At 57.0% G+C, this 15292-nt stretch overlaps 1 protein-coding gene across 1 annotated transcript in view; it reads left to right on the top strand.

Moving 5' to 3' along the window:
* The window catches only part of PPP1R9B (protein phosphatase 1 regulatory subunit 9B), a 15780-nt gene extending 1037 nt beyond the window's left edge, over positions 1-14743 (top strand). Inside the window, exons 1-10 of the mRNA XM_006924790.3 lie at positions 1-807; positions 4868-5000; positions 6315-6435; positions 8261-8365; positions 9387-9522; positions 10086-10238; positions 10349-10402; positions 13076-13305; positions 13650-13746; positions 13957-14743. The exon at positions 1-807 is cut by the window's left edge and continues 1037 nt beyond it. Coding sequence (XP_006924852.1) covers positions 1-807; positions 4868-5000; positions 6315-6435; positions 8261-8365; positions 9387-9522; positions 10086-10238; positions 10349-10402; positions 13076-13305; positions 13650-13746; positions 13957-14010 — 1890 coding nt within the window. The 3' untranslated portion in view covers positions 14011-14743. The remainder of the gene's footprint in view (positions 808-4867; positions 5001-6314; positions 6436-8260; positions 8366-9386; positions 9523-10085; positions 10239-10348; positions 10403-13075; positions 13306-13649; positions 13747-13956) is intronic.
* Positions 14744-15292: the final 549 nt, after the last annotated feature.

The following is a 15292-nucleotide window of genomic DNA, read 5'->3' as shown; positions in this document are numbered from 1 at the left end:
AACGGCAGCACCGAGGCGCTGGACAAGCTGGACGCCGACGCCGTGTCGCCTACGGTCAGCCAGCTCAGCGCTGTATTTGAGAAGGCCGACTCGAGGACCGGCCTCCACCGCGGGCCCGGGCTCCCCAGGGCCGCGGCCGCTGGGACCCCCCAGGTCAACTCGAAGCTGGTCAGTAAGCGGTCCCGGGTGTTCCAGCCGCCGCCGCCACCACCCGCCCCGTCGGGGGACGCCGCAGCCGAGAAAGAGCGCGGCCCGGGAGGGCAGCAGCCCCCGCAGCACCGAGTGGCCCCTGCCCGGCCGCCCCCCAAGCCCCGGGAGGTGCGCAAGATTAAGCCCGTGGAGGTGGAGGAGAGCGGGGAGTCGGAGGCTGAGGCGGCGCCGGGGGAGGTGATCCAGGCTGAGGTGACGGTCCACGCGGCCCTGGAGAATGGCAGCACCTTGGCAACCACAGGCAGCCCCGCACCAGAGGAGCAGAAGGCCCAAACGGCTCTCGAGGAGGAGGCGGCGACCGTGGCAGCGCCCGAGAGAGGGATGGGCAATGGCCGGGCCCCGGACGTGGCCCCGGAGGAGGCGGATGAGTCCAAGAAGGAGGACTTCTCAGAAGCAGACTTGGTGGACGTGAGCGCCTACAGTGGTCTAGGGGAGGACTCTGGGGGCAGTGCCCTGGAAGAGGACGACGAAGATGATGAGGAGGATGGAGAGCCCCCCTACGAGCCCGAGTCGGGGTGCGTGGAGATCCCGGGGCTCTCGGAGGAAGAAGACCCGGCCCCGAGCCGGAAGATCCATTTTAGCACCGCGCCCATCCAAGTAAGTGAGCCCCCCTCCCTGCCCTGCGCCGCCCCTGCCACGTGCACGCTGTCGCCCCCGCCTCGCCCGCCCGCCGGTTTGGCAGGCTGAGTCAGACCCTGCTACCCAGCCCCCTTCGGAGAAGTTAGCACCTTGAGGGAGACGGAGGGGAGTTCCAGCTGTTTGTCAGAAGGGGACGATTTTCAGTCCAGAGACGGCGGTGGCCTGCCTGGACCTGCCCTCAGGTTCCTCTGCGTGCTGCCCCGCCCAGCGCTCAGGCCGCACCCACCCTACCCACGGGTCCTGGGACACCTGCTTTCTCTTTCTTTCCCAGACATTCTTCTACCAAAGGTGGTGGGAAAAGGGTGTGTGTGTGTGTGTGTGTGTCCCCGTGTCCTCAGGAGATCCTTCCCACATTGCTCCTTACCCAACTCTGAGTGGGAGAGGTCAGGGGAGCTCAGAGACACCCCCAGCTTTCCCCCTATATAGGAGCTGCAGTGTGGGAGGGAGCAGCCAGGAACCTGCCAAAACGAAAGTGCAGGGAACCGTAGCCCTTCCTCTACCCTATCTGTAGCCCCCACCCCAACTTTGCAGAAGTGAAAGAGGGAAGCAGTTCTGTGAGGGCGAGCTGGCCTGGGGCCATATGACTGGGTCTGGGGGAAGGCAGGTGCTGGGGCCCTGCTCCTGAGGTCTGTGCAGGCCAGGTAGAGGTGTTGTGTTCCACAGAGAGCAGGCACTTTGTGTGGTCCATGATGGGGCTAGGGCTTCAGCAGGGCAAGGAGAAAACCAGATGTGAACCTTCCCCACCAGAGAACCCGGCAGTAGCCTGCATGCCTTTGCTCTTGGCTGCTCAATAGGACAGACTCCCATGGCCTTGGCAGGCCCCAAATGCTCTTGCCACATCCTCTGGGTGCCCTGAAAGAGGGGTGGGAGCTGCCCCATTTTTGGGTTCTCAGTTTGCCACCTTCCCTTTCCCACCATTACTCTTGGTGATTGATTTGTGGATTGTGCCAGTGCCCTGAGATCCTCAGAACAGTGCTAGTGGGCAGGCGGTGGGGGGGGGGGCATCCCCTGGGGAGACTGAAGAGCCCAGGCCACCCCCCTCACTACCTTCCGCTCTCCACTCTTGGCTAGCACATTCAGCCTAGATGGCCCTTTCTCACCACTCCAGGCTCAGTGGGATCCAGCGCCAGGTCCACTGAATAGGGGTGCCAGGCCCTCGGACTTTCCTTGGCCGGGATCTTGCCTTTACTCCTCCCTAGCCAAACCCTCATCTATTTGCTCGCAGTTTCCATAACTACTCCTGAACACTGAAGCTGCCCAATCTTCCTCTCACTGGCCCCTGAGTATCTTAACCTCTGTCCCTCTCCCACCTCCTATCAAGAGGCCTATGAAGTGCACTCCAGCCAGGCCAGCCCCTTCCCCAGCTACAGCTTTACAGCTCCTTTCCTAACCCTTCTCCCCTCCTGAAGCAATGGGATCCTGGAGGGAGCTGAGGCTTATGGTGTTTCTTGGAATGCTAAAGAAGAGGGTAGGACCACTGAGGGAGGCAGGACCCCCACCTACCCCACCAACCACCAGTTCTCAGAACCACCTGATCCCCTCAGAGTTTGGTCTTTCAGTCCTGGGCCTCTGACTGTCTATATTTGACACCTTACCCTGATTTTGGGGTAAAAAATAGCTCATGATTTGGAACAGTGCTCCCTGACTCCCTGGTGACTGTTGCTGGCTGGAGTGTGGGAGCCAGTGGCATGTGGTGCTGCCTTGTTGTGTCTGACTTTTGACCTTGCTGGGGATTTCTTCCTCCTTGCCCTGGACAGTGGTCTCCATTTTTTTCCCTTTCCCTGCCCCCACCCTGCACTGATACTAAGTCCAGGGCCTTGCATCCCGCTGATGACCCAATTGTTGCCTTTACGGAGGCTTCTGCTGAAGACACAGAGTCCAATTCTAGATTGTCACCTCAGGCAGGGGAACTGGGCCCAGGGCCCTCTCATAGGCTGGGCACAAAGTAGTGGGCAATGTGAGGGGTGTTCTGGGGTCTCTGAGCCTGAGGCCTGGGTTTCCTGCAGAGGGCAGAATTTAACAGGCCAAGAACCGAGGGGAAGGCAGAACCCAGGACAGGCTGTGAGGGTGTTTTGGAGGTCACTGTGTGCGTGTGTGTGTGTGTGTGTGTGTGTGTGCATGTGTGTGCATGTGCACACGTGCATGGGGGGAGGGGTTTGGTGACTCCAGCCACCACAAAGCCAGAGGGATGAAGGGACCCTATCTGTTGGAGCAGAGGCGAGGGTCAGGGGACTCAGATGCAAAAGTGAGCTAAAGCCAGTTTGCCAGATCCAGGCTCACACCAGCTCCTGACCTAGGGTTTGGGGCACATGTGCAATGGGGACAAAGTCACAAGTGACTGGCCCACTAGAGCTTAGCTGGGTACAGCCTTATCCTGACTAACACAGACGGTGGACCTGGCATCTTGCAGACCAGGTGACCATCCTTCCAGGGGGCTTGGAGACTGCTGGACAAATGTCAGGAGAGCAGTCCAACCACTGCACTATTGACAACGAGCTTTAAGAGCCTCCTGAGCTCGAGTTTCTCTGATGCTGTGAAATGGAGGGCAATGAGTTAAGTGGTCACATAGCCCCCTACCCCCAGCTGTGCTTTTAATCCTATGAGCATCATCCTGGGAATGAGCCTCTGAGGGCAGAGTGAGGACATGGAGAAGCCTAAACAAAGGCTGGGACACAAGAGTGCTGCTGCCTGCCAGGTGCCTGTGGGGCCTGTTCCTGGAGGAAAGGGGGCCCTGGCAGGGGCCTCAGGGGACATAGTGTCCCACTCTTGCTCCTTAGGCCTCAGGCCCAGCCATCTGACAGAGCTGCTCCCACCTTTCCTTGCCCCCACTTGGCTCCAAGTGGTGCCAACCTCTCACTGCAGGCAATGAAGCACAAACACATCATGGTACCCCAAATGGTACTCATTAACCTCCCACTGGGGGCACCCCTGCCTGGACCTAGAATTGGGCACTACCACAGATCCCCTGCCCTACCTTCTCTGTTCTTTGGAGGAAGGTCAGGCTAGGAATCACCCTTTTTGCTGAGAGACATGAAAAGAGGGAGCTAGCACAGGGGCACATGGGACAACAAGGCAGAGCTTAGGTTCCCCATGGAGGCTGGTTTCACTGTGAGCAGTGTCAGAGAGGCTGCCACCTCCTTCAGATCCTCGTCTCACCAGGGCACAGTGCACTGGGGATAGGGGCCAACCTCAAAGAGCTGTGATGCTGCAGGGAAACTGAGGCCCGGCTATGCGGACAAGGCCACATGGGCCTGGCATTCTCCCCCACTCCTACCACCTGAGGGGCACCTAAGGTGGAGGGCCTTCCCTTCCTCCGTTGGGGTGAACATGGTCCTTTCTGCCTTCCTCCCCCACCCTGGCCTCAACTCCAGGTTCAGGTCAGCTGGGTCCTGGGTGCCCTTCTGCCTATCCATCCCTGTCTCTCCTGTTCCCCTCCCCCCCACCCCCCGCATCTCACACCAGATCCCCCCCTCTCTCCCCATCTGGCATCCTCCAGTGTCTCCATTCTTTCTCCCCTCCTCCTCTTCCCCTCTTCTGCTCAGCCTGTTCCTTCCGCTGTCCTGCTGTCTGTGTCTGTGTTCGCGTCCACCCTCGCCTGTCTGGCTCTCTGGGTCTTCATCTCTCACTTTCTCTCTGCCCTGGTCAGTTGGTCTCTTTCTGACCTGGGGAGCTGGATTCCTGAATCTGACAGTTTCTCCTGCATGGTTCTTCCTTTCCTTCTACTGCAGCCTATGCTTATGCCATTGGGGCTGCAGGAGAGAATAACAGTGTGGACTGGGCAAGGTGGCAGCCCTTTTCACTTTTGACTCATGGTCTCCAGAAGTAGAAGGGCCTTCACTCCAAGCTGGGGTCATCACAGGGCTAGAGGAGGCCTTATCTTGACGTGTCTGGGGGGTGGAGGAAGCCCATGGTGAAAGGGGAACATCAGTGGGTGGCAGAGCCTGCCCTCTTGGCCTCCCCACACTAGTCCTGCCCTTGTCCTCCTGCCGGCCCCTCTGACAAGTGGTCCCCTCCTCAGGTGTTCAGCACCTACTCTAATGAGGACTATGATCGTCGCAACGAGGACGTGGATCCCATGGCGGCCTCTGCTGAATACGAGCTGGAGAAGCGGGTGGAGAGGTTGGAGCTGTTCCCTGTGGAGCTGGAGAAGGGTGAGGCCAGGCCCAGGCCATGTGGGGCTCCTCTCTGGTGCCAGCTTCTGCCCTGGGCCCTTGTCATGACCCCACAGCCACATGGACTCCAGTCCAGCCCCAAGTTTCCACTGCTAGTCTGGTGCCAGGTTCCTGAGGGCACTGTGGGCTGCATTCTGGGCTGTGTATAGGCCATACGATGATGGGAGACCAAAGGGGACAGCAGACATTGATGGAACGGTAATGTCTAACTAACTCCTTATGTGCTGTAATAGGTGCTGGGGAGGGACGGGAAGGGCCACTAAACAGCATTTTATAGACCTGACCAGACTCAGAGGATGGGGGGGTTCACCGAGGAAGTGATACTTCACTTGAGTCTGAAGAGGAGTTCAGGGGAGAAGTGTTTGGGAAAGAGAGAAGACAGGCTTGGCCGGATTTGGACAATGAGGGGAAGTAGGGTGTGCAAGCGAGGCCTCGCAGACCACGTGAAGGACACTATCTTTTTTCCAAGATGGATTGGAAGCCATCACAAGGTGTGAGAAAGGTATTCTAGAAAGACCACACCAAACTGTGATGTGGGGTCCTAAGTGGATGAGGAGAGATCACCAAGGTGATGGTCATGTGAGAAGTGGGTAGACTTAAGAGATGGGTTAGGGGGCAGAATCATCAGTCTCTGGTGGCCGTTTGGCTTAGGCAAAAGTCGTGAGGGGAAGTGGGGAATCCAGGTGACTCCTAGGCCCCATGAAGAAGTCATGGACAGAAAGAGACTGTTTGTGGGGGAAGATGAGTTTGGATGTCAGAGGCCCATGGGACCAGCAGGGGCAGCCATGGAGAGGGGTGTGGGCCTCACGGGAGAGAAGAGCAGGAGGTCTTAGGTCATTGAGGCTGTGAGTATGGATGAGACTGCTTAGAAAGGGAGAAGACTGAGTCCGTTGCCACCACCCCCACCCCACCCCCTCCCTAACCCCTCCACACACCCTCATCTACATACACGTCTCTGGCCCATCCATCCAGGCCACCCTCAGCAGTCTCTGCTGCCCATCAGTTCTTTGGTTAGGCAGAGGGCAGTTAGTGACCCAAGAACATCCAAGTTGGCTTGGCAAAGACAGGGTGGACAGAACCTCATCCCTTCCCCAGTTGTTGGACACCCCCAAGCATGGGAACTGTTCTTGAGGTGGGGCTGTGCCCCAGAGTGAAGACTAGAGATGGGGTGGATCTCTTACTCTGTCCCCTGCAAGACCCAGGCTACAGCTCCTTGTCCCCTCCTTCACTACCTCCACACACGCCACCAGCCTCTCACCACCCACTGTCCTCTCACCGGCCTCTCCTCCACAGACGCTGAGGGCCTGGGCATCAGCATCATTGGCATGGGGGCCGGGGCGGACATGGGCCTGGAGAAGCTGGGCATCTTCGTCAAGACTGTGACAGAGGGCGGCGCAGCCCATCGGGATGGCAGGTACCGCCTCCCCCTTCCCCACCAGCTGTCGTCTCTGGGACGGGCCACTACCTGTGAGGGGCTCAAATGTTCGTGGAGCACTACTGTGCAAGGTGATGGTCCACGCCTGAAGTCATAGCAGGGAACAAGACAGATAGAACCCCTGCTTTCACGGCACTGGCATTCTAGGGGGGCTGAAGACAGGCTGGTTTGGGGTATGTCATTGGGTCGTGGTAGGGAGAGCACAGGCATGGAGGCTGTGTGCTTGGTAGAGTACATTCAAGCAGTCTTTTCTCCATTCAGTAAATATCTAGTCCCTGACTTTCGTAGGGCTGGTGCCAGGCCGTGGGGAGTCAGTGATGAGGGCCTTGCCCTTGGGAAGCATGTGGTGTGGAAGGGCAGATAGATACTTCAATGGACACACAGAAAATGAAAATGGTGAAATGGTGGGAAAGTACAGGGTGCCACAAAGGCATAAAAAGGAGGGCTTGAGCTCTCTGGGTATCAGGGAAGGCTTCCTGGAGGAAGTGATATTGGAGCTGAGACCTGAAAGATGAGCAGAAGTTAGCTAGGCTTAAGAAGTATTATAGGCAGGAGACCAAAGCAGGCAGCTATGGCTGAAGCCTAGAGAGCAAAGGGGATCCAGGTGTGTGGTGTGGCTACAAAGACTGGTGGGGGTGTGCCTAGACAGGAAGCTGCTCCTTGCTTGTGTGTGTGTGTGCCTGTGTTTGGCATCTGAGGCCAGAGCGGGTATCTGTGAGTTTGAGGGCTCTGAAAGGGCCTCCTGGAGTCCTGGGCAGACCAGTGACCCCTCTGGGCTGCTCCACTGTGTGTGTATTGCAGGGGGGAAGAAGATGGGCTTTAGGGCACCCTAGGATGGTTGAGAGTCAGAGGTTGATATCAGGGATGCCTCGTGGTGGTACTTCCAAACCCAGACCCCTTCCATGTGCCAGAGGTGAGTGGGTGTCCCTGTGAGAGCTGGGTGACTTTGGGATCATGTTGGTAGAAGTGGGGTCGCCTCATTCAGGGGGCTTCTGCCTGCTGCAGCCCAGGTGGCATTGGTGGGGTGGGGGTGGGGGGGATGTGAGAAAAGGAAGATGATAGTCCCTGCTCTTTCACTTACCCTCCTCATTTGGACTTTTTAGAGCCTTTCGCATGGTTGCCTGTTAGTAGTTTGGGAAGTGTGTGTGCATGTGAGAGCGTGTCCAGGAGCTCGTGTCCCCATGTGGTATGTGTGGGCGTGAGCTCTTTACGATAGGCTGTTTCTTCCATTTCTGCATGGGAGCCCTAAGAGAAGGCCTGGAGCTTTCAGGGAGGTGAGAGTGGAGGAAGGAGGTCTCCCTACTCCTTCATTCCCCTCAGCAGGCCAGGCTGGACCTCCCCCATCTCTCTCCTTCTTGTGTGGAGAACAAGGGCTTCCGGTACCACAGCTGGAATGTGTTGGGGGCCATGCACTTGTATCAGGGTGAGATGACCCTGTGGGACAGAGGGCGAATACAAGAGTGCATATTATGTGGGTCTCAGGCATTTGGGAGGAAATCTTCGGACTCATGTCTACGCAAACGTGTACACGTAAGAGGGCCGTGGGCCTTCGTCAGTGTGCATGGTGGTGATGTGCTCTGTGGATGTCACACTGCTATGTGTGCTTCACTTGCCTGCGTCTCACTGCCCACTGGTGGGTCTGGCTGATACCTGATCCTCGGGCCTCATACATTTCATGCAGGTAGACAAAAGTCCCAGGTCCCTGTGGGGACTGAGCCTCGAGTTTCTGATGGGAAGGGGGCCATCTCCACCCTAGCTCCATTGTTCCCATCATGTCCCCCCTAACCAATGTCACCTCCCCTAGGATCCAGGTGAATGATCTCTTGGTAGAGGTGGATGGAACCAGTCTGGTGGGAGTGACCCAGAGCTTTGCAGCCTCCGTGCTCCGGAATACCAAGGGCCGTGTGCGGTGAGGGCCGAGAGGGTGGGGCGGGTGGGGAGTGGGAGCAGGCAGGAGACTTGGCCTGCATCCAGACATTCTGCCCATTTGCCCACACCCAGTTAAGGTTCTGGGTGGCCCAACTTACAAAGGACGTCCTACTGCCTCCCTGCCCAAAGGAATTGCTGTGCCCACATCCTACGCCCCATGCCTGCCTTCCCATCCCAAGGCCCTGACCACTGCTGGTGGACAGCATTCAGGCTCTAAACTAGCCTCTTGGGCTCGTTCTCCTTCCCCTTGCCTGTCCCAAATCATTCATTGAAGAACCAAGGTGTACAGGGAGAATGACATCCAAATTGGGGACCCCTACTGGGCATTTTGTCCCTTCCTCCTCACCTGTCCTGTATAATTCTAGGAGCACTCTCCTCCTTTGTCCTGTCAATTACGGATGTTGTGTTAGAAGCTCCCTGTGTGTCTCCCTGGCATAATGTTCAGGGAACACTTCCTGCCCCCTCCAAGAGGGGTACTGCCCCCAGGAAAGGGTGGGAGAGAGAAACAGGATGTGGGTGGCCACGGAGAGGAGGGGCTGGTGCCTGGAAGTCCACTATTTCCTCTCCATCCTAATCTTCAGTCACCATCATCCCGCCCCTTCCTGAAGCTCAGGGCCTAGAGCATACACAAGACACCCCTCCATAGCCCCAGCACTGCCAGGGTGTGTCAGCTTTGCCATCCTCTGCCTTGTTCTCTCCCACATGGTGGGGTCAGAGCCCCTACATTGGCAGCTCTTGAACTCATGTCCCCTAACTCCAACAACACCTCTCCCCCAAAACTGTCCAGGAAGGCTAGTGGGCCTCTGCCTCTCCTGGGAAGGAAACCCAATAAGGGCCCCCTGCTTCCCCATTCATTATTAACATTCTGAGCCTCTGGACTCAGCTCTCTCATTTCACCTCCCCTGGGAGAGCCTGGGTGTGGAGAGAGGAGCATCAGTGAGGATGGTGGCATAACCCAGCTGAGGACAGAGGCAAAGGGGATGACACTGGTGCCCCTGCAGGTTTATGATTGGCCGAGAGCGGCCAGGGGAGCAGAGCGAGGTGGCCCAGCTAATTCAGCAGACCCTGGAACAGGAGCGATGGCAACGGGAGATGATGGAGCAGAGATACGCCCAGTACGGGGAGGATGACGAGGAGGTAGGGACTCCTGGCCTGGCTGCCAGTGTCATTGCCCCCTGGTGGCTGGATGGAGCTTTACAGTCATCCTTTTCCTCTGCCCCTCTCCCAGGCATTTTAAAGAAGCCCAGAGCACCATTCCCTATCCTGGGGGAGCCCCCAGTCTGAGGGAGGTGATGCAGATTCGTCCTTCCAGGAATCTCAAGTCTGACAGAGGAGTTACAACCTCTGTCTTCAGAGAGCCTTCCTGGTCCTACAAGGAAAACACAGTTATTTGAAGAGCCTTCACTCTGAGGGGAAGCATAGCCCCTAATCTCAGGGGACCCGTAGTATGAGGGGTAAAGCACAGGCTGTTTTTTTAGGGCTCTCAGTCTTATAGCGGAACTACCCACAGCTTCAGGGAAAGACGCAAACCATGCCTCTGGTATGGCCCCCAGTCTGATGGGGGAGGCATGAACCATACTCCTGAGGGGCTAGCTCCCAGTGTGACATGGGCAGACTGCTGTCAGTCTAAGCCCTGCCTGGTCATCAGGCCTGAGGGAGGCGGGATGGGCAGGGTGCATGGCCTTCTATCTCCTTCACAGACAGGAGAGTATGCCACTGACGAGGATGAGGAGCTGAGCCCCACGTTCCCGGGTAGCGAGATGGCCATCGAGGTGTTCGAGCTGGCAGAGAATGAGGATGCCTTGTCCCCTGTGGACATGGAGCCTGAGAAGCTGGTGCACAAATTCAAGGAGGTGGGAGGAGCAAGTCTTTGGGGTGGTGGAGGGCAAAGGCAGGCCAGCAGCCCGCCCCGTAGCACTGCCTGCTGCAGCCGGAATTAAGCACCTGCCTCTCTCCCCCACAGCTCCAGATCAAGCATGCTGTGACTGAGGCCGAGATCCAGCAGCTAAAAAGAAAGGTGAGGGGTGTGTGTGGCATGGGGCATGGATGGGGTCTGAGGGCTGGGGGGACAATCCCCCATCCTCACACCTACATACGCTGACACCCATCACCCACAGGCACGTACGGAACAAGCTACTCTGAGGCAAGGGACGGTAGTGTTAAGAACTTGAGCTCTGGACCCATCTGCTCCACCATTCACTTGCTGCTCTGTGCGTCAGTCTCTGAACCTATAAAATGAGATAACAAGAGTGCCAACACCATAGGATCGTTGTAAGGATTAAACGAAATAATACGTGGAAACTCTTTAGCACAGTGTTGACACATCATAGGTGCTCAATAAAAAGTTGAGCTATTAGTTATCATACTAAAGCACACTAAATTACACTCTAGATGTCTTCATGTTTAGATTGTCCCACACGTGTCCTCTACATGCAGGTCCAGCAATAAATGCAAACTGCCCAAAGATACACAGGCAGATGCCAGCCTGGACCCCAGGCACATAGTACCCACAGAGCTACTCACCCAGACACCCAGACACCCACTCTATGCAGACAGAACACAGAGACACTAGACCCATTACACCTGGGTGCATCGTCTTGGGTATGTAGGTCTCCTCTGCATTGCTCTGCTGTGAGACCACAGACATGGCCATCACACAAGAAGAGTGTCACAGGACATGTGCCTTCTCACAGAAGTGCTGATGCCGATGCTAGCAGATGGTGACCCACACGTGACATACGCGATCACATATACGTACCATGCACAGACACCCACACAAGCACATTGGGTGCCAACACTCCTACAGGCATGGAGATGCACGGACGTCATATTAAAAGTCTGTATTGGGCCTTTGCTGGGTCTGGACATTAGCAGTCCCAACTCCCGTGGGGCTTCCAGTGTGGTGGGGAGAGGCAGGCGTACACAGGGGTCATGCGGACACAGTACACCCACATGTGAGTTTATACCCACCGTGCACGGAGAGAGGAGAGAGTGAAGCTGAGTCTCAGGAGAAGGGCAGAATTTCGATGACTGAGGCGGAGGAAAGGCTTCGATGGCAGGAGACAAACTCGAGCTTGGAGGCTGGCTTTGGAAGGCCCGTGTGCTGTGGCAGCCGTTCCTGTGGGTGAAAAGTGGGAGCAGAGCTGGACTGCCAGGGTGGGCTGCAGCTGCAGTGTCCTGACTCTCCCCTAAGGACTTTTGCCCTGGACCCGTAGCCACATGGGAGCCATATGAGGAAAGGTCACACTGCCTATAAAGTGGGAGGGCATGAGGGTGGGTGGGCGGGACTTGGAGATTGGAGACCAGCAAATTTAGAGGCTCAGGTGGTATCCTGGCGGGGGCCAGCCAGAGCTGTGCAGAGAATGGCAGAAGGTATGGAAGGGAGGATCAGGTTGGAGCTGCATTGCTGAGGTTGAGATGACAGGTCATGTACCTGGGCGGATGCACAGCATGAAGGGGAAGGATAAGCCAAAGGTCTGTTCATGCTTTCAACCTAAAAACATCTCTCAGGTGCCTTCTAGGTGACTGGCACTGTTCCAGTCCCTGCGATGGGCAAAAGCAGATTTGATTCTTGCTCTTATATAGCTTAGAGGCTGCACACCAATGAATATATTATTACAGACTGACATGGGAGTCTATAGGAGACAACAGGGTTACTGAGCTCCTAGAGCAGCAGGATCTGATCTGGGTTGGGGGGTGAGGGGAGCTGGGCCATTGGAGGGGCTCACAGAGACTTCTCTGGGGAAGTGACAATCTGAGCAGAGTTCTGAAGGGTGAGCTAGTGGGAAATGACGAGGCAAGGGGGAGGGGTGATGGGAGCATTCCAGGCAGAGGGAACAGCACAAGCAAATGCTGTGCCAGGAGGGAACCTGGCAAATCTGAGGATCTGTGGGAAGGCCTGTGTGGCTGGGGAACAGAGCAAGTGATGGAGGAGCAGGCAGGGGCTTGAGGCTGAGTGCTGGGGTGGCAGTGAGATGGTGGGCTAGACAAGTAAGGGGGAATAAGTTTGTGTGGGTGGGGTTCGGGTTTGGGGCATGGTGCCTGGGAGGAGTTGGGAGCAAGGTTGGGCTGGAGCTTGGGACTCAGGGCTCTGAGTGCACAGAGGGGGTGTGGGACGTGAGTAAAGCAAGCACAGAGGCTCTAAGACTGAGATGTTGAGGCTGGGAGGTCTGCACTGGGGTGGCCTGGGAGCTGGGAGAGAAGCCAGAAGTATTCAAGAAGCCACAGAAGCAGGGACTAGTCAGTAGGGCTAGAGTTGCAGAGGGAACAGAGGGCAGTGGTGACCCTCACTTGCCCAGTTCTTTTACATCTGCCACCTCACTGTAGCCCTTGTGAGCTTGGCAAGGCAGGATCACTCCCATTTTACAGATCAGAGGACTGAGGCTTAAGACAGAAGTTGCCTTGACAGTGATTAACCCGGGCTGGTCACTGATTAACCTGGGCCTCCTGCCTTTTAGGAGTGTGGTACAGTGTCGGGGACTTTGGCTGGGACCTCAGCTTCAGAACTCCCACCTCTTCCCTCTCCAGTTTCAGTTCTCAAGCTCAGCCAAGGAGTCAGTAGTAGGGGTGGGGCACATTGGGCCCTATATCTGCAGGAATCATTCAGAGACTCTGGCTCCAGTGCAGAATGGGGGCGCTCCTGGACTTCTTCCGGCCCTCACCAACCCAAGGCTGCTCCTTCCTCTCTCAGCTGCAGACCCTAGAGCAGGAGAAGGGGCGGTGGCGGGTAGAGAAGGCCCAGCTGGAGCAGAGTGTGGAGGAGAACAAGGAGCGCATGGAGAAGCTGGAGGGCTACTGGGGCGAGGCCCAGAGCCTGTGCCAGGCTGTGGACGAGCACCTACGGGAGACCCAGGCCCAGTACCAGGCCCTGGAGCGCAAGTACAGCAAGGCTAAGCGACTCATCAAGGACTACCAGCAGAAGTATGTGGCCAAGGGGGCTGGGGGAGTGAGTCCTGGGCCCAAGGAGGATTGAAAGGCCTTTTGTGGCAGTCCCTCCATACCTCCAACTGAGTAGGGAGGTGAGGAGCACAGAAGTTGGAGGGCCCCGTGATGTTGGGGGTACCTGGGCCCAGAATGATGCCACCAGAGCCAGCATAGCCAGACCCCAGAGGCTTTGGGGATACCTGGCTCTCCCCGACCTGAGAACAGGGAGAGAGAAGAGCTGCCCAGGTAGAGCTGAGGACAGGGTTGAGAACTCTGATATTCCCTGGCTGGAAGCCAGGCCACGTACCCTTACCCACTGTCTGTCCGCCACTGATCTGTAGGGAGATCGAGTTCTTAAAAAAGGAGACTGCACAGCGCCGGGTTCTGGAGGAGTCGGAGCTGGCTAGGAAGGAGGAGATGGACAAGCTCTTGGACAAGGTAGGCCCAGGAGTCCCCCGGGAGCAGGGCCCTATGGAGGGAGCAGCAGGTAAGCCCTCATCTAGCACTCACTCTGTGGATCCTGGAGGGAGAGAGGGGGAGTTATGCTGTTGGCTGAGAGCTCAGAGTCATATCCCCACCAGTGGGACAGAAGGGGCAGGGCCCATGCCTGGTACCCAGGCCTGACGCCTTCTCTCCTTTGTTTTTCAGATCTCAGAACTGGAAGGAAACCTGCAAACACTGAGGAATTCTAATTCTACTTAACAGGAATCATTCCTTACCGAATCCCCTCCCATTGTCCTCTCTCCCCTGTCCTCAATATTCCACCCCACCCCCTACCAGCCTGGGGACAGGTGCCCCGACTCCTCCACCCCTCCACCCCACCTCCCCCAGCTTCAGGGACCAGAGGGCCCATATTACAGGCCCCCTTATGGTGGCCCAGGCAGACAGAGGTGGCTGGAAGGATGGCCTTCTTCTTGCCCCATGGGGCTGAAGCACAGAGGCCAAGGGAGGCCAAGGGCTGGCCTGGGTGGTGGATGGACACAAGAACCTGCAGACCAAACTGCCAGACTTTACAACCTCCAGCCTTTGTCTCTGGACTGGAATGGGGCTGGGGGCTCTCCCAGCATCTCACCACCTGGAGGCTGCTCCCCGCCCACTGGGTCCCTGGGTGGCCCTTGGGCTTCTTGACTTGAGATTCTACCTTCTTGGCCCTTCTCCCTCCCCCATCTTTGTGCTGTCTCTGTTGCATTCTGACCCTCCTGCTGGGAGGGGTTGCCTCCACACCTCCTCCCATCCCCATCCCCCCTCCCCGGAGGGATAGAGTCCACCCCAGAGCCTGGAGGCTGGGCCGGGCCCTGCACTGATTTCTCATGTATCCTTCGGGAAAAGGGGAGTGAAAATAGGAAAAGGGAGGCAGCAGCCCTCAATTTCTCCTTGCGCCTCCCCTCTCCCCCGCCATTCCCTGGTGCCAAATAGCCATAACCTCTTCTTGGAACTGTTCTGTGGCCTCTCTGGGGTTGAGCTTCCTGGCCAAGCCTGGGAATGTCAGGGAGGAGAGGATGCTGGCTTGGGGGCCTGGTTGCAGAAACCCTGGTTTTAGGTTTTAGGCAAGGGGAACATTTCTCACTGAGAGTTAGGCTCTGCCCTGCCCTGTCCAGGGCTACACCTGGAAGCCTTGTACTAACACCACAGAGATTCAGCCTCACCCCACCCACACCCACACCCACACCCACGGTTTTCCAATGTTTTGACTGGAGGGCAAAATTTTACTACTCATCTTTTTGGAGACCAGGGCTGCCCTGTTGACAGCCTGCTTTCTAAGTGAAATCGACTCTTCCCACTTTAACCCCAAATTGGGGCTTGGACCAAGGGAGGTGTATGTTCTGACTTTGCATTCCCACGGGCTCTGAGGGATTCTAGCCGAGGAAACATGGGCTGAGAATGGAAAAAGGGAATTCTGTGGTATGGAGATGGGAAGGTGAGAACCAGATGGGCAGTGAATTCTAAAGGTTTAGCCAGGGCAGCATGGCTGAGGCCGGCGAGG

Source organism: Pteropus alecto, unplaced genomic scaffold (assembly GCF_000325575.1).
Source record: "Pteropus alecto unplaced genomic scaffold, ASM32557v1 scaffold98, whole genome shotgun sequence".
Taxonomy (NCBI): domain Eukaryota; kingdom Metazoa; phylum Chordata; class Mammalia; order Chiroptera; family Pteropodidae; genus Pteropus; species Pteropus alecto.
The sequence above is the reverse complement of the archived record's forward strand: the minus strand, read 5'-3'. Positions and strand labels throughout refer to the sequence as shown.